The sequence below is a fragment of the Macaca nemestrina genome, chromosome 3 (genome assembly GCF_043159975.1).
Source record: "Macaca nemestrina isolate mMacNem1 chromosome 3, mMacNem.hap1, whole genome shotgun sequence".
Lineage (NCBI taxonomy): Eukaryota > Metazoa > Chordata > Mammalia > Primates > Cercopithecidae > Macaca > Macaca nemestrina.
Window position 1 is genome coordinate 130,523,128 of NC_092127.1, and position 24,229 is coordinate 130,547,356.

Sequence of the window (24,229 nt, forward strand, 5' to 3'; positions counted from 1 at the left end):
GTCCAAAAGTTAACAACAATAAAAAAAAAAAGGATATAAAGTAAAAATGTTAGATGAGGTTTATTACTGAAGAAAGAAAAATTTTGTTTATGAATTTAGTGTGGCCTAAGTCTACAGTATTTATAAAGTCTACGGGAGTGTACAGTAATGTCCCAGGCCTTCACATTTACTCAGCACTCACTCACTGACTCATCCAGGGCCACTTCCAGTCCTGCAAGCTCCATTTATGGTAAGTGACCTATAAGTGTACCATTTATCTTTTATGCCATATTTTTATTATACTTTTTCTACATTTAAATACACAAATACAACTGTCTACAGTATTCAGCACAGAAACACGCTGTACAGGTATGAAGTACGGAAGCAACAGGGTATCCCATATAGCCTAGGCTCATAGTAGGCTATATTATCTTATGATGTTCATAAGACAAAATAGCTTAATGACCCATTTCTCAGTGACCCATAGTGGTAATCTGTTAGAGCAGCAACTGAAAACTAATGCAGCAGGTGCCCCCAAAACCCGGGACAGGGACCGCTACTGGCAGTGGCCTGTTAGGAATGGGTTCACACAGCAGGAAGTAAGCAGCAGGCCAGTGAGCGTTACTGCCTGAGCTCCGACTCCTGTTGGATCAGCAGCAGCATTAAATTCTCTCAGGAACATGAGCCCTATTGTGAACTGTGCATGTGAGAAATCTAGGTTGTGTGCTCCTTATGAATATCTAATGCCAACTCCCACTGCCACCATCAATTTCTGTGGAAGAAAAATCGTCTTTCTGAACCAGTCCTTGGTGCCAAAAAGGTTGGGGACCCTTGTAATACAGGAAGAGATTTCTTTTGCTTTCTCTTATTATTTACTGGCTTATGAAAATTCCAGAGCCACTGTAAAGATTATCACCTACAGGCTGGGCACGGTGGTTCACGCCTGTAATCCCAGCACTTCGGGAGGCTGAGGTGGGTGGATCACGAAGTCAGGAGATCAAGACCACTCTGGCTAACACGGTGAAACCTCATCTCTACAAAAAATACAAAAAATTAGCCGGGTGTGGTTGCGGGCGCCTGTAGTCCCAGCTACTCGGGAGACTGAGGCAGGAGAATGGCACGAACCCGGGAGGCGGAGCTTGCAGTGAGTTGAGATTGCGCCACTGCACTCCAGCCTGGGTGACAGAGCAAGACTCCGTCTCAAAAAGATTATCACCTACACTAAAAAAATACCTAGGCTATATGTATGCCTCTTTAAACGTCACATGTTTAGGACAACAAACTACTCAATCTGAAGAATCAAAGAAAACAAAAAGCTAAATCCCTATTCCCCTCAAAATCATATGTTAAACAAGCATCAAGATTAAGAAAGTAAAAGAGAATAAATCTCTCAATCATGCTGGCTTCCATATTCAAACGTGGCAAATTTCATACTTTATACAGAGGTAGCATCCTGGCAGTGACCTAGTTTTTTGAGCAACTAAAATAAACAGTAAAAGGCCTTCAAACTTTGAGATTCAGCCATTGTTAGAAATTAGTGTGTCCCCTGAAAATTCATATTCTGGAATCTTAACCCCCAATGTGATGGGATCAGGAGGTGGTGAATTTGGGACGTAATTACGTCCTGAGTGCAGAGCCTTCAGGAATGGGACCAGTGCTCTTAAAAGAGACACAGATCAAAGTCTATGATATTCTGATTATAGCAGCCCAATCTGACTAAGACATCCATCAAGAATGTTTTGCCTCAGATAATTATTCGCCTCCTTATTTTTTTATTACTACTTTGTACAATGATCATAATATACCAGAATAACAATAACAGCTAGCACTTATATAGCACTTACTCTGTACCAAGTAGTATTATGAGCACTTTATTCTTATTTATTTAATGTATATGCCCACTAATGAGACAGTTACTACTTTGGTAGCTTTTCATAGATGAAGAAACTGAGGCACAGAGAGGTTAAGTAATTTTCCAAGGTCACAATGTAAATGGCAGAGCTGGGGTTTGAACTCAGGCATTTAGATTACAGAATTCATTCCCTAACCACTGTGATATACTACCTCCCTAAATGGGGAAAAAAGCCCCCTGAAATGTTCCAAAGGTATTTTTATAACTTAGTAAGACATAAAAAAAAGTTCTTATTACATCCAAAAATAATTTCCCTCAATCAAAAAGACAAAAGTAATACTAAAAAGTCAAGTATATATTTCTAGTGTTTTTTCTCATCTATTCAATTTGGTTCTCTAAGCACACCTCTCCTCATTTCTGTACACATTTAATTAAGAAAGCTTTTGAAACATACAAAAATAGAATGATGAACTCTCATGAATACTTAATACCAACCACCTGCCCAAGCCAGAGTCTACTATCCTCACTCCATCTTATTTTGAAATAAATGCCAAGTATCATAATTCATCTGCAAATATTTCAGTATGTACTGAAAGATCAAGCCCTTCTAAAAAACATAACCACAATACTGTTATCACACCTAAAAAATGAATATTTAATACCAAATACCTAGTTAATAGTCAAATTTCCAATCATCAGTGAAAATATATCTTCAAGGGTTTCTTTGAATCAGGATCCAGGTTAGCACCACACACAGTGATTGGTTGATCTGTTTCTTAAATTTCTCAATCAATATTAGTGGTTCTCAATCAAGGTGATTTTGCCTTTAAGGGACAATGGACAATTTCTGAAGATGTATTTGATTCTGTCACAACTAGAGCGGTGCTACTGGAATCTAATAAGTAGAGGCCAGGTAAGCTTCTAAATATCCTACAACAAACAGGAGAGCCCCCACTACAACAAAGAAGTATCTAATCAAAAATGTTACTAGTGCCATGGTTGAGAAACCCTGATTCCCTAGGTTCTACCTTGTTTTTTTTTTTTTATTTCTTACATTTAATTTATTGAAAACATTAAGCAGTTTGTCATAAAAATCTTCATACAGGTGGATTTTGCTGACTATATCCCCAAGTATCATTTGAAAGGTTTCACCACCCTTTATTTCTTGTAACCTGGAAGTTAAATCTAGAGACTTGACCAGATTCAGGTTTTGTATTTGCTTTTGGGTTTTTTTTTTTCTTTTTTAAGGCATGGGGTTGGCAAGATTACTTCTTGGATAGTGTTGTATTTTTCTATCAGGAGGCACATAATGCCTGGTTGTACTCTTTTTAGATATCTGTCAGCCACTTAGCTGGGCCTTGATGCCTAGATCCCAATAGCTTATCAGGGATTGCAAAATCATAATATTTTAACTCAAACATTCCTTCTTCACTCATTAGCTGGAATATTATTCTAGTAAGAACAAACATCTCATCTATTATTTGATTATCTAATAGCAGAGTTTATATAGAAAAGGCAGAATCAGTTGTTAAAGTGAGTTGGCTTCCTAGAATCCTCCAACAGTAACAAATTTTTGTTGCTGTTGCAGTAGTAGTAGTCTTACAGATTCATGGATTGATATAATTGATACATATCAATCTACTGAAGCTATTCTTGTTAACACTCAAGTTTCATATCCTTAGTCAGCCAGTGGTAGCATCTTCAAGTTGGAAGCTGAAACATGACCCAATCTTAATGGTTTCTGATTAGTAGTTTGCTATCAACTCCAAGCTCAGTTTCAGGCCTAGAATCAGGCATTCCTCCAAGGAACTGGTTCTTTTAAGTAGGTTGCTGTCACTTTTTTGTTTTTTTAGCGCTGGAACATTCATTGTCTAATTTTAAGAATATTTTCATTGGGTTTTTTTCTCTCGCCTGAAATTCTTATTATTTGAATTTAGGCATGTTTTTCTCTCTTCTCTACATTATTTAACTTTAATATTTTCTACTTTTTAATTTCCTTCTTGTCTCCTGGGAAATTCTACAACCAGCTCTCATAATTAATTTGTAAATTCTTCTGTAGTTTGATTTTAATAAACCTACTACTCTTTTAAATATTCTCTAGTAGTGTTTGAAAGAGAGTTAATGGCCTGTGCTGGTTCTCCATCTTGTTCTCTTCATTATTTTTTTCAAATGCATATATTTGTAAGTGTGCTTCATGTTTTAAAACGTAAAAATATTAGTTTTATTTAAAAAAACTTCAACTTTAATTTTCATTGTAAAAAGTTAAAGGTAATATATAGAAGAAATAAAATCAACTAAAATACATAATCACACAGTAAAACATGTATTCTCTTCAAGATTTTATTTACATTTTTAAAATTCTAGTTAGACAAATAGATAGTATATACAAAGAACTTTTATCTTGTATATTTGCTTAAATGTTTATCCCAAGGGTCTTCATATACAGCTATTCTTCAAAATAAAATGTCAAACTAATTTTCATGTGCTTAGTGCAGTGCCTGCAACACATAAGTTCTGTATAACTGTTTATTATATCATAGAATGCTTTATCATTACTAAGTCAAAATTAAAATGCAACCATTTTCTTCCTGTAGCACACTGTAGTGGTTTCTAATTCTGCAATTACCATCAATGATTCCATAAATAACTACGTATGTTCAGCACCCCTCACTCTGAACTTTCAAATTACTTCCCTAGGAAAAATTTTTAGAAATGAGATTCACAGGTCACAGGGTATGAATATTTTTCTAACAATTTCCATTAACTCAGTAACTATAAAGTGTCATTTGGATTTAAATGTGTATTCCTTTGAATATTAGCCAGATTACACACTTTTAAACATCTACTACTCAAATTTCCTTTTGTATAATAAAGGCATTACAGTTTAATAGGTAACTGCTATTAGTTCAGTGATGATATTTCATATTTATCTTCATTATTAGTTATTTTGTTATTATACAGGGACCATTCTATGCTTTTAAAATGTGTTATTTTCACTCATAATAATAACTGGAGGCCTATAACATTTTCAGTTTGAATTAATGAATATTGTTAAATTATTTTAAATCATGATTCTAGCTATACTGATGTAGTAACAATCTTTGACTTTCATATGTATCTTTTCCTTGCCTTGCCTAAATTTGCCCTTCTTTGTTAATATAAACTCAAGGGTGTTCACAATTTTTCCCTCCTTTCTGAATTTACTTTACGTCTGTCAGTAAAGAGAATCATTCTGAATGTGATACTTTAGTAGCACAATTTCAGACTCCTGAAATGTCAGATACTGAAAAATATTCCTTAGTTATATTTTTTTAACTGCTGGTATAATGTTAAATATTCTTAAAATTTGGTGCTTTTCAAATTTTATATTCTACAATTTTCGAACTCAGAATACAAATATTTTATATATATATAAAATATTCCTGCTATACACACACACACACACACACATATAAAACAGACCAATGCTGCAGAGGTGTATGTCTCTAAATGGGGATGGGAGTGGAAGAAAGGAGATAAAGAGAAAGAAGAAGACAGAGCCTGAGTGACCTTGAATCTCATTACAACTTCAGCCAGTAATATTGTTACATATAATAGTATATTATTTAGTACTTATTGAAGCAACTAGCTCTTAGTCCTGAGTCTATTGCTAAATAGTTAAGTAGTTTTTTTATAATCTCACTCATTTTTACTTACTTTTTTCTCAGGTTACTGTTTTATTGATATATAATAATTTTACATAATTTTGTGCTACAGGTCACATTTTAATATCTGTATGCAATGTGTAACGATCAAATCAGGGTAATTGGGATATAAGTGATTTTTTAAGAAGTCTTTAAACCTATTTCTCCATTGCATTATCATAGAAATGTGGAATTAGATTTAATCTCTATAATCCCCCCCAGCACTAAAATTCTAATGATTTGTTTGCAAACCTATATTTAAGATGTTTTTAAGTAAAGAACATTGCTTACATTTCTGAATCTCAAAAGAATACAGTGCTATGCAGGGAACAGATACTGTGAAATAACTGTTGGTTAGTTGACTCTAAACAGATTTAACAAATAAAAATCTTTCTCTGTGTGGTGTAGTAATAGAATTTCATTTCTGAGGAAACAGCATTTTAATGTCTCATCAAATCCAATAAATCAGAGTTCTACCAATAGTGAAACATAAATATATAAAAAAAAGTACTCACCAATATATCTTGGCCAACATGCTGCTTTCCCTTTTCCTCTTGTGGTCCTAATATCAATTTCCCAGTAGAAAAAAAGGGTGTGTCCAATGTCTTATATACCTTCAACTCACCATGTTTAACAAAAAATTGATATGTATCTTGTGGCCTTACAAGATCTAGGAGCAAAACAGTAATACAAATATAAAACAACAGCAATGATATTGGTTAATAACATATAAACATACATGTAATAAAGAGTTATTTCTGGATATAAGTCTGCCTTAGAGAGATAGAGCCGTTTCAGATCATTAACTCTAGAGATAGAATGCCAGAGGTCAAATCCTGTCTCTGTCTTAAAAGCTGCATGACGTTAGGCAAGTTAACTTAAGCTCTCTCTCACTGTGCCTCAATTTCCTTTTTGGTAAAATGAAATAATAATAAGTTCATCTATTCGATGTTAATGAGCTGCTGTGAATATCAATGAGTTAAGGTGTGTAAATTATTTAAAATATTTTCTGGCAAAAAGTAAGCATTGTTAGTACCAGCTGAAGAACACGAATGGCAGCATTATAGGAACTGAGACAGAAAATAAAATTAGCTGAGATACAAAAAAGAATTCTTTATTTTTAAAGTTTGACATAAACCACAATGTATCATCACCATGCCAATAGATTTTTTTTCCTGCTTGACTAATAATTTTTATTAGGTAAACTTTGTGAGAAAGCAGAGCTCTAATGGTCGCTCATAAATTACTACCTCACTTACAAAAATTTCCATCACTTAACAAACCTTTCCAGATCTATAATTAATAAACTATTCTGTTATCAACATCTGATTCTGTTTCCCAGGATATTTGGGAATGTTAGTGATCCTACAGACTACATGATATAGAAACAAATATATATATAGAGAGAGTAGATTCAAGAAACAAATAAGAAATGAACTTTTGACAACACTCACAATAACCTGATAGAGTACAGCAATGCTTTCAGTTAAGACACTAAACAAAACTCCATACCTCTAAGCTCTGTCGCCAAATAAATAATCTACATAGAGATACCTTTGCTAAGATGTTAAGATATTAAATGAAATCTATTTTCATAGTCAAAATTTTAAGTAGGAGTACCATTATTACCACTTTTCTTTTTTTTTGAAATAATTTTATTATTTTTTTGAGATAGGGTCTGGCTCTGCACTCCCAGGCTGAAGTGCAGTGGCATGATCTTGGGCTCACTGCAATCTCCGCCTCCCAGATTCTAGCAATTCTCCTGTCTCAGCCTCCCAAGTAGCTGGGACTACAAGCACCCACCACCATGCCCGGCTTCCATTACCACCTTTCTGATTTGACCTACTTCTCCTCTGATGTAGGAAAACAGCCCTTAGTATTCAATGGTACAGTCATAACAGTTGTTAAAATATTTAAATATTATATATATATGTATATATATATATAGTCTGGTTGTTAAACAGTTGAGTAATACATAAACTCCTATCCCACTATAACCCATCCCTTGGGCATCTTACATGACCTGCTAGAGACTAAATATTTAATACCTATTCAATACAGCAGGAGGCTTCCATGACTTTGCAGCACCAGCTTTAAGGTTAAACCTGGCATTTGTACAACTGATTGATGCCCTTGTTAGTCATCCTCACAAAGGATTCATATTCCAGGTAACATTACTGCCACCTGTAGGCCCAAAAGTTTGTCTGTGCCCTACCCATGATCCCTGCCTGGCCTCATGGTAAGAGTATCCTTGAGTCTGCCAACTATCTACCTATAATTCCCCATAAACAGCCTCTGTTCCCATGTGTCCTCCTGGTCAAAGAAGGCCTAGACGCTGTTGGGGGTGGACAACATTCCTGATTGTAGCACTTGTGCCCCAGAGAACAAGTCCAGGGTGTTACGTGTACCCTGGAGTTGTCTGACATCAATATTCCCCTACAGTTGTCTTCATATAGGCTGCTTATTGGAATTAGACTCTCTTCTGGACTTTAGCACTGATAGAATTGGGGAGAGAAAGGGAAAGTAGAGAGGCCAACCATCAAGCAAGCAATGTTTTCTTACCAGTTGTTTAATTAAGTATTTTCAATATCATCCCTGATCTTACCCATGAGAATAATCTCTCTTGTTTCTGGGTCCTTTACCCTCGTTGGCTGCAAAGGATCTCCAAGAGGTATACCTAGATTTACCATTAAGCTAGTCTCTGCAAAAGAAATACCATTGAAATATGAACTACTTACTTAAAATTATTCTCAATCCTAAAAAAGTTCAGTACAAAATATAGCTATAGAGAAGTTATAAAAGAAAAATGTTAAAAGCATATCTTCCTATTTATAAATCACTCTGATAAACAAAAATTCAAACTTAAAAACCCATAATGATTTAATATAAAAGCAAACACCCTAAACTTCCTATTTTCTGTAAGCCTTAACATGTAAACTCTTGCATCGTCAATGAATTAAGTGATGTTCTGCATAATCTCTAAGTGAGATAGAGATATATAATATACTTTAGAAATGCCTTTTTAAACCATAGTTTGGGCATAGGAATGGTAGGTTTCATTTGACTGGGCAATTTACTCATGAAGAAATTTACAATATGCTATTAATAATTTGTAAGAATAAAATTAGCTTACTTTCCATTTGGAAGAAAGTAGACATTAAAAAATGAATTTTACCTATGGTATTATTTCTGAAGTTTTTGGAAGTAAATTTCATATTTTGCAAACAGCTTCTTCTCAAAGTACTCCTATTTAAAATAAAATCTAAAAGTTACTTTCAGAAATAAGTTCATACTTCTTTCATCATTATCAAGACAGATCCTTTTCTTATTAGACTTTTTGTCGACTTTTCCAATATTTTCTTTTGCCTTCCTTTTAGACGACATTGTGTCTGGAGACAGTATCCCACCAATCACGAATCCTCCTAAAATTTAACAAAAAAAGTAAAATGTACATGGGAAAGAGAAAATCTTGCAACAAAACTCCTTAAATTTAATACGGCATATTTCCTTTCAAAGTACCAAAGAATATAGATGTCTGCAGCTAATAGTTAAAATAACACAAATACCAACCAATTTCATTATATCTCTACCACCTTAAATCAGAGGCTGATAAAACAGGATTAGATGATGGAACATGATTAGATGGTCCTATTGCTCGCCTGAAATCAACAGTCATCAGCAGAAGCTTAAAAAAAAAAAAAGCAGGAGGGCTAGCAATGAACTATTTATAGAAATCCACCTGAGTTTAGTCCTTTGACTTAGATATATCCGCCAAAGAAACAAATATGGCCAGGCACAATGGCTCATACCTGCAATCTCAGCACTTTGAGATGCCAAAGCGGGAGGATTGCTTGAGCCCATGAGATTGAGACCAGCCTGGACAACATAGCAAGGCCTCATCTCTACAAAAATAAGAAAGAAAATAACTCTAAGATGAACACTATACTCTCTTGCCCACCCTACACTACTCTGTAGAAAACTATGAGAAAATGGAAAATGGTTAATAGGAAAAATAATGAAAACTACTTTACCTTTACCAGTTACAATTTTTTCATGTTCTAATCTAATGTTTTATATTATGCAACTGGAAATCTTGTCAGATAATACAGGAATAACATTCAGCTACCAAAGAGAAAGTATCAGCATCTCTACATTAATCAGACAAAAATGAATTTAAATCCTATTATCAAAATTTGGGGGGTGATGATTAAGTAAGGTAACGTATATAAACATGTAGTGTAGCATTTGGCACATAGTAAACAAATTTCTTATTGACAGACATTATAACAAAAATAAGTTTTACCTGATGGCCTTCCTTGATAATCTATTCGCTCTCCTCGCCAGTACTCCAAAGGTTTCAAACGTGTTCTCTTGGTCCTGCGAACATTTGGTGTGTTGGAGGGCAATACTATAAAAAGATGTCAGACAAAAGTGTATACATGTTTTTTAGTTGATGGTACTTAGCAGTGGAAAGACTATCTTTCAGAACATGAATGCTTTACTTTTAAAAATATGAATGTTTTTCTAGACAAAAGACTAGAAAAAACATATATTTATGCTAATAATTAAAGAAATGCCAATGGAAACACAGGCTATCAAATTGGCAAATAGTTAAAAATTTAATAATACTCAGTGCTGACAATGTTAAATGTCCACTCATCTTATCTGAACAATGCAAAGTTCTGTATACTAAATTGAGTTTGTTGGCTATATCTTCAAATTCCCATGTTCTTACCTACTTTTGTTTGCTAAAGCTATCCTGAAGCTAATGAGAAGTTGCCTACTGCTCTTAGGCATAATGCTCAATGTTCCCCTCTGTATATACTGAAGCCCTGCTCAGGAACATTTTTATTTCCCCCCTACTCCTGATTCATCATTTCACTTCAAGACAAGCATTAAGTATTGAGAGGTATAGCAGTCTCTCATCACATACGCCCACAAAATACTGACAAGATCTAAGTTCTTGAGTAAGGCAATGAGAGAAAGCTTCACTTCTTCTGGTAATCTCTCAGTATGAATGCAAGAGCACTCACAGCCTCAAATAAAGGGAGAAACATGGAAAGCCACTCAACATCACAGAAAGGTGGGAACTATCATGTATCTTGACTGGCAAATATCTCTTTGGGAACCATGGATTGTTAATCTTTACATGGGCCTCTCCATGGGTTCCACAGTTCTCAGCTTTGTCTACTTACTACCTTAGCTACTGCTTTGTTCAGGAGTTAAGTGGATTAAAGTGGAAGGAGATGCTGTCAAGGAAGCCATCTACCTGGTAGTTATAGTTTCTTTTTTTTTTTTTTTTTGGTAGTTATAGTTTCTTTGATAAAATTATCCACCCTAGCTTCATAGATAAGGGAGGATCATGCCCCCTACTATGGGGCAAAAAGTGAGAGAGCAATAGGATTTATAAATAGACAATAGACTAATTCAGTGGCTTGTGGTGACTTACTACGAAATTCATAAAAACTAAGTGCATAATTTTAATTTATCTGCCAATTAATCCAAGTAATCGTATTTTTCCTGCTTAAGAAAAGTAACTTATATTTAGAAACAGAAACTTAACGAAAGTATTTTTCTCAATGAAAATATTAAAAAAGAAAAATATTCTTACCTAGTTTGTGATGGATTCTGTTCTTTGGTATCACTTTAGATCGTTTTGAGTCATCTACAAAATGCAAGATAGTATCACAAGAAATGACTGCTAATTCTATGTTAAATTAAAATGTGTTTCTGGTCAATTTCAGTATGAGGATTTTAAATAAAGTTTGACCTGATAATATATTTTATTACTCCTTCTGCTCAACTATAAAAACTAAGGAAAAGAACGATTTCTCTAGATTTTGCTAGAATGAATATCATCGCAAGCTTGTCCAATCCGCCTTATTTTGTTGTTGTTGTTCTGTTTTGTTTTGTTTTAGGCCTTTAGCAGCCTGAAACCATGCTTTTTAGTTTCTGTCTCTGGAGACAAGTGGAAAAGAGGGATGAGGAAGGGGTTTTACTGGATCAACCAGAAACAGAAACTTAAAAACTCATGACTATATTCGCTCCCTTGGACAACCTTGGTTTTTATTCTAAAGAGTGTAACAGTTTAAAAAACAAACAAAAAAAACCACACAGATTTTCTATTGCTCATGGAAATAAGCCACTGGTGGATAAAATATAGGGCCTGATAATGCATAATTAATATGTTATTTATGAACTACCTGTAACTTCTCCTTAAAGTTCTAAAATAGTGTAAGTGTACTGAATTTAGCAGTGTGCCAATGAGCTTAGGGGTTCTCAACTTTGGTAACTAGCACCTAAAGATGGTGTCATCCCTTCTTTCCCTTTCTATGCACAAATGTTCTGTATCAAGAAGTAGAATATTGTTCCCTTCTCTTACAATCTCTGCTGGAGTTAGTGACTTGCTTAACTAATAGTATGCAACAGAAATGATGTTCTGGGGCTTAAAAGGCTAAGTCCTAATACAATCTACAGGTTCCATCTAGAAGTCTTGGGATCTCAGTCTAGGGGAAGACAGCAACAATATGAAGATTAACACAAGACTACCATGCTGTAAGGAAACCCAATGTGGCCACATGGAAAAGCCACATGGAGGAAAAGAGATGTTTAGCCAACCTCAATGTCCCAGCTCTTCTAGCTGGGTTCAAATATATAAGTGAGGAAGTTGCCTTGAATGTCCAACCCAGTTCAACTTTCAGATGACTCCAGTCCCAGCAGCTTGCATTTAACTATAAATTGATGAGTGTACTCAAGTGACAATTACCCAACTAAGCCAAGTCAATTCACAGAACCATGAAAGATAAATCAATCATTGTATTAAGCCTTTAAGTTTTGGGGTGGTTAGTTACACAGCAATATACAACTGGGACACAATGTCTGTGAACCACCTAAAACTGCAAACACAATTTTGTATGATATATATACTTTTTTCCCTGAAAAGTGGGTCTGAGCTTTTATCATATTCTCAAATGAGTCCATGAAAGCAAAAAAAAAAAAAAAAAGTTATTTTATAAATTGTTGGTTTGGAAGAACAGTGATCATTAACATCTAATTTCCCTGTCAGAAATAGGCAAATCTCTAGACATCAAAAGTAGATTAGTAATTGGGTAGGCCCAGGGAAAGGAAATGAAAGTTGGCTACTAAAGGGTAAACGAGTTTCTTTTTGGGGGTTATGAAAACGTTCTAACATCGATTGTGTCAATGACTACATATCATTGATTTGTATACTATAAGTAGATTAATTATATGGTACGTGAAGTCTAGCTCAATAAATCTGTGTACCCCCACCCCCAAAAATCCAATTTCCCACGCAGTCTCCACTAGAACAAGCAGAGGTCTCATCTCTGTTGGAAATTCTCCTGTGACACTGGGCCTCGGAGGCAGCGTCAGAGTCATATAAGGAATCACAGAAACAAGTAAATATACTGAGGATAATGGGAGTCAGGTTTGTCACTATTTGAGAAGAGGTTTATAAAAATGGAAAAGGGGAAGTCTATGTTGGACTGGAAGAGCGGGTAGAAATGTGAACTTATAATAAATACAGGCGGCCGGGCGTAGTGGCTCACGCCTGCAATCCCAGCACTTTGGGAGGCCGAGGTGGGTGGATCAGGAGGTCAGTTCGAGACCAGCCTTACCAACATGGTGAAACCCCATCTCTACTAAAAATACAAAAATTAGCCGGGCGTGGTGGTACACGCCTGTAACCTCAGCTACTCAGGAGGCTGAGGCAGGAGAACAGCTTGAACCCGAGAGGCAGAGGTAGCAGTGAGCCGAGATCGCACCACTGCACTCCAGTCTGGGCGACAGAGGGAGACTCCATCTTAAAATAAATACATACATACATACATACATACATACATACAAATACAGGCATACCTCAGAGATATTGCCAGTTCAGTTCCAGACTACTGCAATAAAACAGATGCTGCAATAAAGCAAGTCAAACAGCTTTTTAGTTTCCTGGTGAATATAAGAGCTATTTCTTTGGCTGTTTTATTTTGTTTTTTTGAGACAAAGTCTCACTCTGTCACCCAGGCAGCAGTGCAGTGGTGAGATGGAGACTCACTGCAGCCTCAACCTTCTGGGAGCAAATGATTCTCCCGCCTCAGCCCACCAAGTAGCCAGAACCACAAATGCACACCACCATGCTCAGCTAATTTTTGTATTTTTTTAGAAACAGGTTTTTGGCATGTTGGCCAGGCTGGTCGCCAACTCCTGGGCTCAAGTGATCTGCCTGCCTCACCTCCCAAAGTGTTGGGATTACAGGCGTGAGCCACCATGCCCAGCCAAAAGTTATGTCTATACTATACTATAGTCTATTAAATGTGCAACAGCATTATATCCAAAAAAATCAGTGTACACACACCTTAATTTAAAAATATTTTATTGCTAAAAATGTTAAAGATCAGCAAGGCATAGTAGCTCATGCCTGTAATCCCAAGACTTTGGGAGGCCCAGGAGGGTGGATCACTTGAGGCCAGGAGTTTGAGACAAGCCTGGCCAACATGGCGAAAACCCGTCTCTACTAAAAATAAAAAAAATTAGCTGGGTGTGGTGGTGCACACCTTGCAATCCCAGCTACTCTTTGTGGCTATGGCACAAGAATCGCTTGAACCCAGGAGGAAAAAGGTTTCAGTGAGTTGAGATCATGCCACTGCACCCCAGCCTGGGAATTAGAGCAAGCCTCTGTCTCATTCTCAAAAAATAAAAATAAAAAATAAAAATAAAAATGCTTATCATCTGAGCTTTCAGTGAGTTTTAATCTTTTTGTTGGTAGGGTATTTTGCCTCATTGTTGATGACTGCTGACTGATCAGGCTGGGATGCTTGTGGCAGTTTCTTAAAATAAGTCAATAATGAAGTTTCTCTGGAGAATATAAAACGCTGTTTTATAGCATTTTACCCACAGCAGAACTTCTTTCAAAACTGCAATCAATCCTCTCAAACTCTGCTGCTGCTTTATCAACTAAATTCATGGTATATCCTAAATCCTTTTTGTCATTTCAAGGGTTCACAGCATATTCACCAGGAGTAGATTCCACCTCAAGAAATCAGTTTCTTTGTTCTTCCATAAGAAGCAACTCCTCATCTGTTCAAATTTTGTCATGAAATTGCAGCAATTCAGTTTCATCTCCAGATTCCACTTCTAATTCTAGTTCCCTTGCTATTTCTACCACATCTAGTTACTTCCTCCACTGAAGTCTTGAATCCTTCAAATTCACCCATAAGGGTTAGAATCAACTTCTTCCAAGCTCCTGTTAATATTGATATTTTGACCTCCTCCCACGAAACACAAATATTTTTAAGGGCATCTAGAATGGTGAATCCTTACCAGAAGGTTTATTTATTTTGTCCAGATCCAACAGAGGAATCACTACTCATGACAGCTACTGCCTTACAAAATCTATTTCTTAAATAAGACTTAAAAGTCCAAATTATTCCTTGATCCATGCATGGGCTGCAGAACGAATGCTCTCTTAGTAGGCATGAAAGCAACATTAATCTCCTCATCCTAGTCCATTAGAGCTGCTGGGTGGCCTGGTGCATTGCCATGGATGTGCTGTCACTCAGGCTTTGTTGTTCTACTAATAGAGCAAAGTAGATTTAGCATAATTCCTAAGGATTCTAGGATTTCTGAAATGGTAAATGAGCACTAGTTTCAACTTAAAGTCACCAGCTGTATTAGCCCTTACCAAGAGAGTCACAGTCTGACCTTGGAAGCTCTGAAGTCATGCACTGACTTCTCATTAGCTATGAACGTCCTAGATGACATCTTCTTTCAATAGAAGGCTGTTTTGTCTACAGGGAAAATCTGTTGTTTAGTAAAGACACCTTCAATTATCTCAGCTACATTTTCTAGATAACTTGCTACAACTTCTACATCAGACCTTGTTGCTTCACCTTGCTCTTTTATGTTATGGAAACAGCTTCTTTCCTTAAACCTCATGAACCAGCCTCTGCTAGCTTCAAACTTTTCTTCTGCTGCTTCCTTAACTCTCTCAGCCTCCACAGAATTAAAGAGAGTTAGGGCCTTGCTCTGGATTAGGCTTTGGCTTAAAGGAATGCTGTGGCTTGTTTAATTCTCTGTCCTGACCACTGAAACTTTCTCTGTATCAGCAGTAAGGCAGTTTCTCTTTCTTATCATTCATGTGTTCATTGTAGTAGCACTTTTCTTTTCCTTCAAGAACTTTTCCTTTGCATTCACAAATTGGCTGTTTGGTGCCAGAGGCCTAGCTCCTGGACTAGCTCGGTTTCTGACATGCCTTCCTCACTAAGCTTAATCATTTCTAGCTTTTGATTTAAAGTGAAAAACGTGTGACTCTTTCTTTTACTTGAACACTTAGAAGCCATTGTAGGGTTATTAATGGCCTAATTTCAATATTGTGTCTCAGGAAATAGGGAAGCCTGAAGACAGGGAGAAAGATAGGGAACTGGCCAGTCAGCAGAGCAGTAAGAACACATGAATTTTCACTTTCTTATGTAGGTGTGGTTTGCAGTGCCCCAAAACAATTACAATAGTAATGTCAAAGATCACCTGTTCACAAATCCCCATAAAAGACATAGTAATGAAAAAGTTTGATATACTGTGAAAATTACCAAAATGTGACACACAGACACAAGGTGAGCAGACGCTATTGAAAAAAAAAAAAAAATGGTGCCAATAAGGCTTACTCAACAAAGGGTTGCCACAACTTTCAATTTGTGAAAAATGTAGTATCTCCAAAATGCAATGACACAAAACACAATAAAACAAGGTATGCCTGTATAAATATAAATATAGAAATAGGTACAGATGCCTGTATTATATATGGTGTGTACCTATGTGTACGTGTGTATGTATATTTCCTATCTCTGTACACTGAGAAAGACCAGAAGCAATGGTATCCCAAACAAGGATCACATCGAGTGTCCAAATCTTGGTTTCTAAATGCCATCCTCCACTAAAAAGAACTAAGTTTCCTGGAGCAGTAACTGATCCCAGAGCTGGGGCAGGAAAAAGACTGGAACATCTTATGCCAAAAAACAAAAACAGTATTCAGAGAATTATGACAAAAGCATACAGAGACCAGCTGAAAGAAAATCCAATGACTAAATCTATCACAATTTGAGTACCATAATAAATGATCAAGATTTTACAACCCCATGGGATAAAATATAAACCCAGTAGTCCATACTGATACAAATAAAATGAATCATGAATAAAATAATTGGCATGGGGGAGAAAAACTGGCAACTAATTAATGGGAAAGGAATTAAAGAAACAGAAAATAGAAAATAATGTGGTACCACCATTAATGGCTGATAATTCAAGTGGGAGTCTTGAATGTATGTTAAGGTTGGTGAATGGAGGTTCAACAAAAAACAGGCTATTAAAATAGTACTGGAATATCACTCCACAATAATATTTATCAATTGTAAGAGAAAAGCAGTGTCTTTACAGTAGAGAAACCTGGCAGACAATAACATGAACAGATGATCAGGATTAACATCATGTCGGCAGGGCATGGTGGCTCACACCTGTAAACCCAGCACTTTGGGAGACTGAGTTGGGCAGATCACCTGAGGTCCGGAGTTCGAGACCAGCCTGGCCAACAAGGTGAAAGCCTGTCTCTACTAAAAATACAAAAACTAGCCAGGCATGGTGGCATGTGGCTGTAATCCCAGCTACTCAGGAGGCTGAGGCATGAGAATTGCTTGAACCTGGGAGGTGGAGGTTACAGTGAACTGAAATCACACAACTTCACTCCAGTCTGGGTGACAGAGCAAGACTCCGTCTCAAACAAACAAACAAAAAACAAAAGCATAATGCAGTTAGATGGGTGAACGTTGTGTGCCTCCTGTGTGATGCACAAATTACAACCCCTAACTCCTAACCCTATAGCATCATTTCTGTAGTATTACTGTCAATACGAATGGCACACATTTGATCATGAGTTAAGTTAGGAAAAAAACTAAGAAACTGTTCCATGTTGAAGGAAACTAAGGGACATGACAGCTAAATGCAGTCGATGATCCAGGACTGGATCTTGAACCAGGAGGAAGAAGAAACACTGAGATCCAGGACTGGATCCGGAGCTGCAAGGGAAAAGGAACTGCTAGTGAAATCTGAATGGAGTCTGTGAATGAATCTGTGTTGTATTAACGCTGATTTCCTTATTTGGATGGTTCGAGGGTAGTTATATCCTTCTCTTGCTGAAATACATTATGGGGTATTTAAGGGAAATAATATATCATGTCTACAATTCCCTCTCAAATAGTTCAGAAAAAAAGATGAATGATAATAAACATGTGTATTTATTAGAGGAGGCAGGGAGACAGATGGAAAAATGTTGTAAAATGAGGACAATTGTGAAATCTCGATGAAGGGGATATGGGATTTCTGTATAATACTGAAATCATTTCAAATAAATTATTTTTTAAGTGACTAACGCAAGGGACAACTCCTAAATTTCAAAGATTAAAGGATCCTAGTAAGTATGGAGATGGAAGAAAACAGATTATCTACAAAGGAAAGAAGAAATAAGGCTGCCTTCAAATTTCTATTCATAAGCATTAACTCTCATGAAGCAAATAGCAATAGTTTAAAGAAAAAAAGATCATGACTCAAGATTATGTTCTCTATTTAGCTGGTGGTTCATCATGTTTAAAAAGAAAAAAAATCCTGAGTCCTTGCTAGAATATGTGAGAATGTCTACCAACTTTACAAAGAAGTAACAAATATATCTGTTGACAATAAGTGTATACATATTAAATATTTTATTAAAGGAAAAAGTACTGACACAGCAAGTCAAAAACAACAATTCAATCATGTGTTGTTTCTTAGCCACTTTTTAAATTCTCTAATAAGTTAAATAAAAAGATAAGAAACAAAGAAATAACAACCAACCAAAAGAAAGCGGAAGTCACAATAGTAATATTAGACAAAACAAACTACAAAGTAAAAAGCATTTAACACAACGAAGCAGATAAATTTGACCAAAGCAGGTACACTCCATATGAAGGCTTATGTGATCAGCAACAGCACTGAAATGTACATAACAAAGACTACAGAAAATACAAGGAGAAAGTCAGTTGTAGTGGGAACACTTTACTTCAATTCTAGTAGTCCTTAATAGATCTCAAATCAAAAGAATACAAAGGTTCAGAATAATATCAAGCTTAGTATGTCCAAATCTAACACATGTTCTTTTCCCCCAAATCTGCTTCTTCCCCAATAGTCCCCAGATCAGGTAGTAGTATTGCCATTCTTCCAGGTGCTCAGGCCAAAAACCTTCAAGTTCTCTCTAACACCTCTCTTTCTCTTATACACCACATCTCGTCCATCAGAAAATCCTGTTGACTTTACCTTCAAAAATAACTAAAAATCCTCTTCCACCTTCTACTGCTACCACACTGGTCTAAGCCAACACCTCTCACTAAGATTATTTCAACATCTCTCTAGCTAGTCTCCTTGCTTCAAACCTTCCTGTCCCTTCAACTCCAATGGTCAACTCCTAACACAGTACCTGCAGTGATTCTGTTAATACAGGTCAAGTCATGTCTCTCTTCTGCTCAAAACCCTCTAATGGCTTCCCATCTCTCTTAGTAAAATTTTGTGTTTAACATCCTATGTGATCTTTCACTCTGTTGCCTCTGTGACATCATTTTTCCTACTATTCGTTCGCTCTCTTCCTCTGCTCTAACCCCCTGGCCTTCTTGGTGTTCCTCAATCAAGATGGACTCTTTACCACATTGGAACCTTTGCCTTTCATCTTCCCCCTACCTGGTACACTATTTACCCAGACAGCTGCATGGTTTGCTGTCTCATCTCTTTACATCTTTGCTCAAATGATCACTTCCTTAGTGAAGACTTTTCTGCCCACCTACCTAAAAATGTAAACTTAATTTCCCACCCTAAAAACCCTGCTCTATTTCTCTACTCTCAACACCCAACAAATCATAAACTTTATCTTTTTATATTGTCTGCCACCCTGCTCTTCCAGAAATTAAGCTGCAGGAGGGCAGAAAATTTTGTCAGTTTTGTTCACTGACACATCCCTACCCTTAAAATAATATATAGTAAATATTCCATAATTTTTCATATTTAAGAATTCCATAAATATTTAAAGTATATTCAAAAAAATATATCCACTTACGCTACCAATGAAATAACTGGACATATATCTTTGAATCTCCATCTGTATACAAATTATTCTTTTTTCAAGCACCAATGGAAAAATTATAAAATCTAAGCATCCACTAGAACACACAGAAAAACACTTAATGAATTCAAACAATAAATAATATGGGCCAAGTTTTCCAGAACAATAAAATGAAACTAGAAAATAATAAAAGAACAAAATAAAACACAACTTCTTAGAATAACAGCAAAAATTGGCTATTTAACATACACCTGATATTAAACTAAGCAAAGAACACGTATTCATCTTTGTATCAGCTTATGGTATTGGAGCTGATATCATTTTATAGATAAGGAAACTGAAGTTTAAGAACACTGAAATTTCTTACTCAAGATAATATAGTGATGCTTCCTGATCAGTGGTGAATGGGGAAAAAAAAGAAAAAGATAACGTAGCAAGTAAGTAGTAGACCTACAACCAATCCCAGATCCATGACCTTGGAGACCAAGCTCTTAACTAACATATTCTTAAATAATTCCTGGGTCAAAGAAAAATCGCTACAATTCAGAGTACACTACAATAACATTACACAGCAAAACCTATAAAATTAAGCCAAAACTATACTGAGGGAAATTCAATGCTGCTTCTTTATCAAAGAAAAAGCAGAAAAACACAGAAAGCATTCAAGTTACAAGAGAAAATACGATAAATCTAATGATGGGAGAAAAATTAAAAGTTAAAAGAATAGTGATTATTAGAAAAAAAGTATAACAGATTACAATCAAGCATGCATTTTTAGGAGCATGAAAAAATTATAAAATTCTCTATTAAGAGGCATTTTTAAACTTCAGCATGAAATTTTTCAAGTACTGAAGGCTGGGCATGGTGGCTCACGCCTGTAATCCCAGAACTTTGGGAGGCTGAGGCAGGTAAATCACAAGGTCAGGAGTTCAAGACTAGCCTGGCCAAGATGGTGAAACCCCATCTCTACCAAAAATACAAAAAAATTAGCCAGGCACGGTGGCATGTGCCTGTAATCCCAGCTACTCGGGAGGCTAAGGCAGGAGAATTGCTTGAACCCAGGAGGTAGAGGATGTAGTGAGCTGAGATTGCACCACTGCACTCCAGCCTGGGCGACAGAGCAATACTCTCTCTCAAACAAAACAAAACAAAAACAAAAACAAAAACAAAAACAAAGAAAACTTTCAAGTATTAAAAATAGAGAAAATAGTATAATGGACCCAATATATCCATCACCCAGCTTCAGTAATCATCAACAGATGACTAATCTGCTTCATGTATACGCTTATCAGTTTAACAATTTTAAATACTGGAGTAGACACCTTAAGTGCCAATATTTCATTATGTTCTACTTAAAAAACTGTCACTCATTTTCTTTGTCTCTCACTTAGGTACAGCGTCTTATTAATCTCTAAGGGTCTTAAAAGGTAGGTACTCAATATACATTCGCCAACAGTGACAATGGAAACAAAACATAGCACTCCTTATTCCATATTCATAATGCCATAAAAATCAAGACAGAAAAAAACCCCAAAAAACAATAGTTTACCTGAACTTCCATGAACTTCCTCCTCATCCACATCGTTATTATTCTTTCCAGACGTTAAATAATTATTATTGAGCCTGGAAGGTCCACTTAAGAAAAAAAGTAAACCACAAAATTAATGCTTTTACAATGCATATATCTAATGTATTTGCCTTAACGATCATTTTTCTCCTAAAACTGCCATAAGTCTTTCTTATAAAACCAATAGTGATGTTATGTCACCAAGAATATATAGTCATCCCTCAGTATTTGTGGGGGACTGGTTCCAGCATCCACCGTGGAAACCAAAATCTAAGGATGCTCAAGTCCCTTATATACAATGGTGCAGTATTTGCATATTACTTTCACATATCCTACTGTATATTTCAAATCATATCTAGGTTACTTATAATACCTAATACAATGTAAATGCTATGTAAATAGTTGTTATACTGTATTTTTATTTGCATTATTTTTAATGTCATATTGTCACTTTTTATTGTTTTATATTTTATTTTCTGAATATTTTCAATCCATGAGGGTTGAATCAGTGGATGCAGAACCCACAGTTATGGAAGGCTGACTGTACTTGCAGCATTAAACAAAGACTACAATTTCATCCCATAACTGATGGCTGAGCATCATAAGTACTAAATTTATGACTTATAGATCAGAGTTATGGACTTAGTAAATTCAAATGATAACATACTGTGGTGAAAATCAAATTATTAAAAAAAAAATCATATCTTAATTAAACAAACAAACAAACAAAAAATAACTACAGCCAAAAACCAATGGAATTTAAAATATGGCCCAGAAATTGTCACAGACGATTCAGCCTCTCCCAGTCCTAGGTCTCTTTCTACCTATTATGAACCCAGGATAAGCCTAGTCATAACCTCACAAATAGTAAAGAAATCTTAGCCATCCCTTAAGAGTCTGAGAATTTGCTAAAATTTACCTTTTATTAATTTTTTAAAAGGTTATATGACATCAGATATAATTAAGAGTAGGTAATTCAATTTGATCACTAAATGTGTCATTTTAACATTATATGTCCAAATTCTTTAATACACCACCTTTCAAGAGGTGGAGCCTAATTCCACCTCTCCCTGAATGTAGTGTGGCCTTAATCAGTTGTTTCTAATGAACAGAATAAAGTAGAAGTGACAGTGTACAAGTCATTAAAAGACACTGTGATATCCATCATAGTCACATCTTCTCTTGGAGCATGTGCTTTGTGGGAAGCCAGTTGCCATACTCAGGAGCTGAGAGGGCCACACGGTAAGAAACTAAGATCTACTGAAAACAGCCAGAACGGAACTGGGGCCTCCAGCCAACAGCGATGTGAGACATTTTATAGGTGGATTCTCCAGTTCCAGACAAGACTTTAAAGCGCTAAAACCAGAAAGATATCTTGACTGCTACCTCCTGAGAATATCCGAGCCAGAACTAGCTAGTTAAGCCTCCCAGATAGCTGACCCATAGAAACTATGAAACAGTAAGTGTTTTTAAGCCTTTAACAAAATTAAAATAAAGTTTTTGGGTAATCTGTTATACAGCAATGGGTAACTAACATATGTAACTATTATCCTTACAATACATGCATACCTTTCCTCTAAAACTAAAGTCTTACGCTCTCCAGAATCCAAGCTTGATTCTGTTGGTGTGTTATATGTATATCCACTGGTCTGAGGCTTTAGGGGAACATGCTGTGCAGTCATAACATTATCTTCCTTTTTTGAGCTTCTTGTAGATCTATAAAAACGATAAATGTATGAGTGTTTATACTTCTTCAAAATAAAATTTTCTTCCAGAAACAATATACAGGTGGGTACAAAGACAATACAATATTGGCTATAATGAATATCAGATCACCCTGTTCAGGCTCTGACATCTGCAACTAGCTAAGGAAGGAAATTGGTTTCTAGGACCTACCAAGAGTCCTAATTTGAAAAATTCTGATGAGAGGAATGGAGAAGACACCTGCCCAGGAAGGTGGTGAAAGGCACATGAGGAGATCCTATGTATAAGTGGCTTATGATATATATTACAGTTAATCTATGATGTTTTACTGGAGAATCCATAAACAACTAAAACTGTCTTCTTTGATATCCCTAGTCAGCCTACTGAGGGGCAATAGGGTCCTCACAGGGACTCAGCTCATCTCTTTGGTAGTTAGTTTATTCCAAATATATGCAAACAAGATACACTATTCCTAGTGACTGTATATTTCTTCAGGTTCTAGTATCCTCCTGGGTCCTACCATTCGAGTCAAAAGAAATAAAAGTGATTACAAGAGAATACTATGAACAACTGTATGCCAACAAATTAGATAACCTAGATGAAATGGACAAACTCCTAGAAACACATAAATTATCAAAATTGATTCAAGAGGAAATAGTCTCAAAATACCATGAATCAGTAATCAAAAACAAACTACCCATATAGAAAAGCTCAGGCACAGGTGGCTTCACTGCTGAATTTTACCAAACATCCAAAGAAGAATTAAGACAAATTATTTACAAACTATTTCAAAAAATAGAGAGATAATACTTCCCAATTCATTGTATAAAGCCAGTATTACCATGATACTAAAACTAAACAAAGACAACAGAAGGAAAGCAAGCTACAGATTGGAATCCCTCAACAAAATACTAGCAAATTCCAGCAACATAATAAAAAAAAGAGAGGCAAAAGCAGAGAATGGCCCGAAAAAGTGAAACAGAAGGTGTATGGGATTTCTTTATGCACTATAATGACATACACTAATATATTTTAGGACACACTGCCATTTATTTCAGTATATCCTCAGCACCTTACTGCTTCTAACACAAAGTATGTATTACCTCAGTAGGTTTTTGGAACTAATAAGAATTCATTAAAAGCATCTAGCAAATATTTGGCACATAGTATGAACTCAAAAAAATGTTAACTATTATCATCCTAAGAAGAAAAGTATTAAGCTATATTCCTAACTATTGAAATCACATTAATCTCACTTAAAAGGAAACAATTTGAACTATACACTTAAAAAAGATAAAGAT

General features: G+C 35.8%; 1 protein-coding gene across 2 annotated transcripts in view; it reads right to left on the bottom strand.

The window, feature by feature from the left end:
* LOC105463603 (centromere protein C) overlaps positions 1-24,229 on the bottom strand; it is a 72,447-nt gene that overhangs the window by 10,997 nt on the left and 37,221 nt on the right. Inside the window, exons 11-17 of one of the 2 annotated variants that reach the window (XM_011710807.3) lie at positions 22,794-22,940; positions 21,207-21,292; positions 11,126-11,179; positions 9,818-9,922; positions 8,808-8,936; positions 8,120-8,215; positions 6,030-6,184 (exon numbers count right to left, since the gene is read on the bottom strand). In XM_011710807.3, coding sequence (XP_011709109.2) covers positions 6,030-6,184; positions 8,120-8,215; positions 8,808-8,936; positions 9,818-9,922; positions 11,126-11,179; positions 21,207-21,292; positions 22,794-22,940 — 772 coding nt within the window. The remainder of the gene's footprint in view (positions 1-6,029; positions 6,185-8,119; positions 8,216-8,807; positions 8,937-9,817; positions 9,923-11,125; positions 11,180-21,206; positions 21,293-22,793; positions 22,941-24,229) is intronic. The other variant, XM_011710808.3, reaches the window with a different exon arrangement.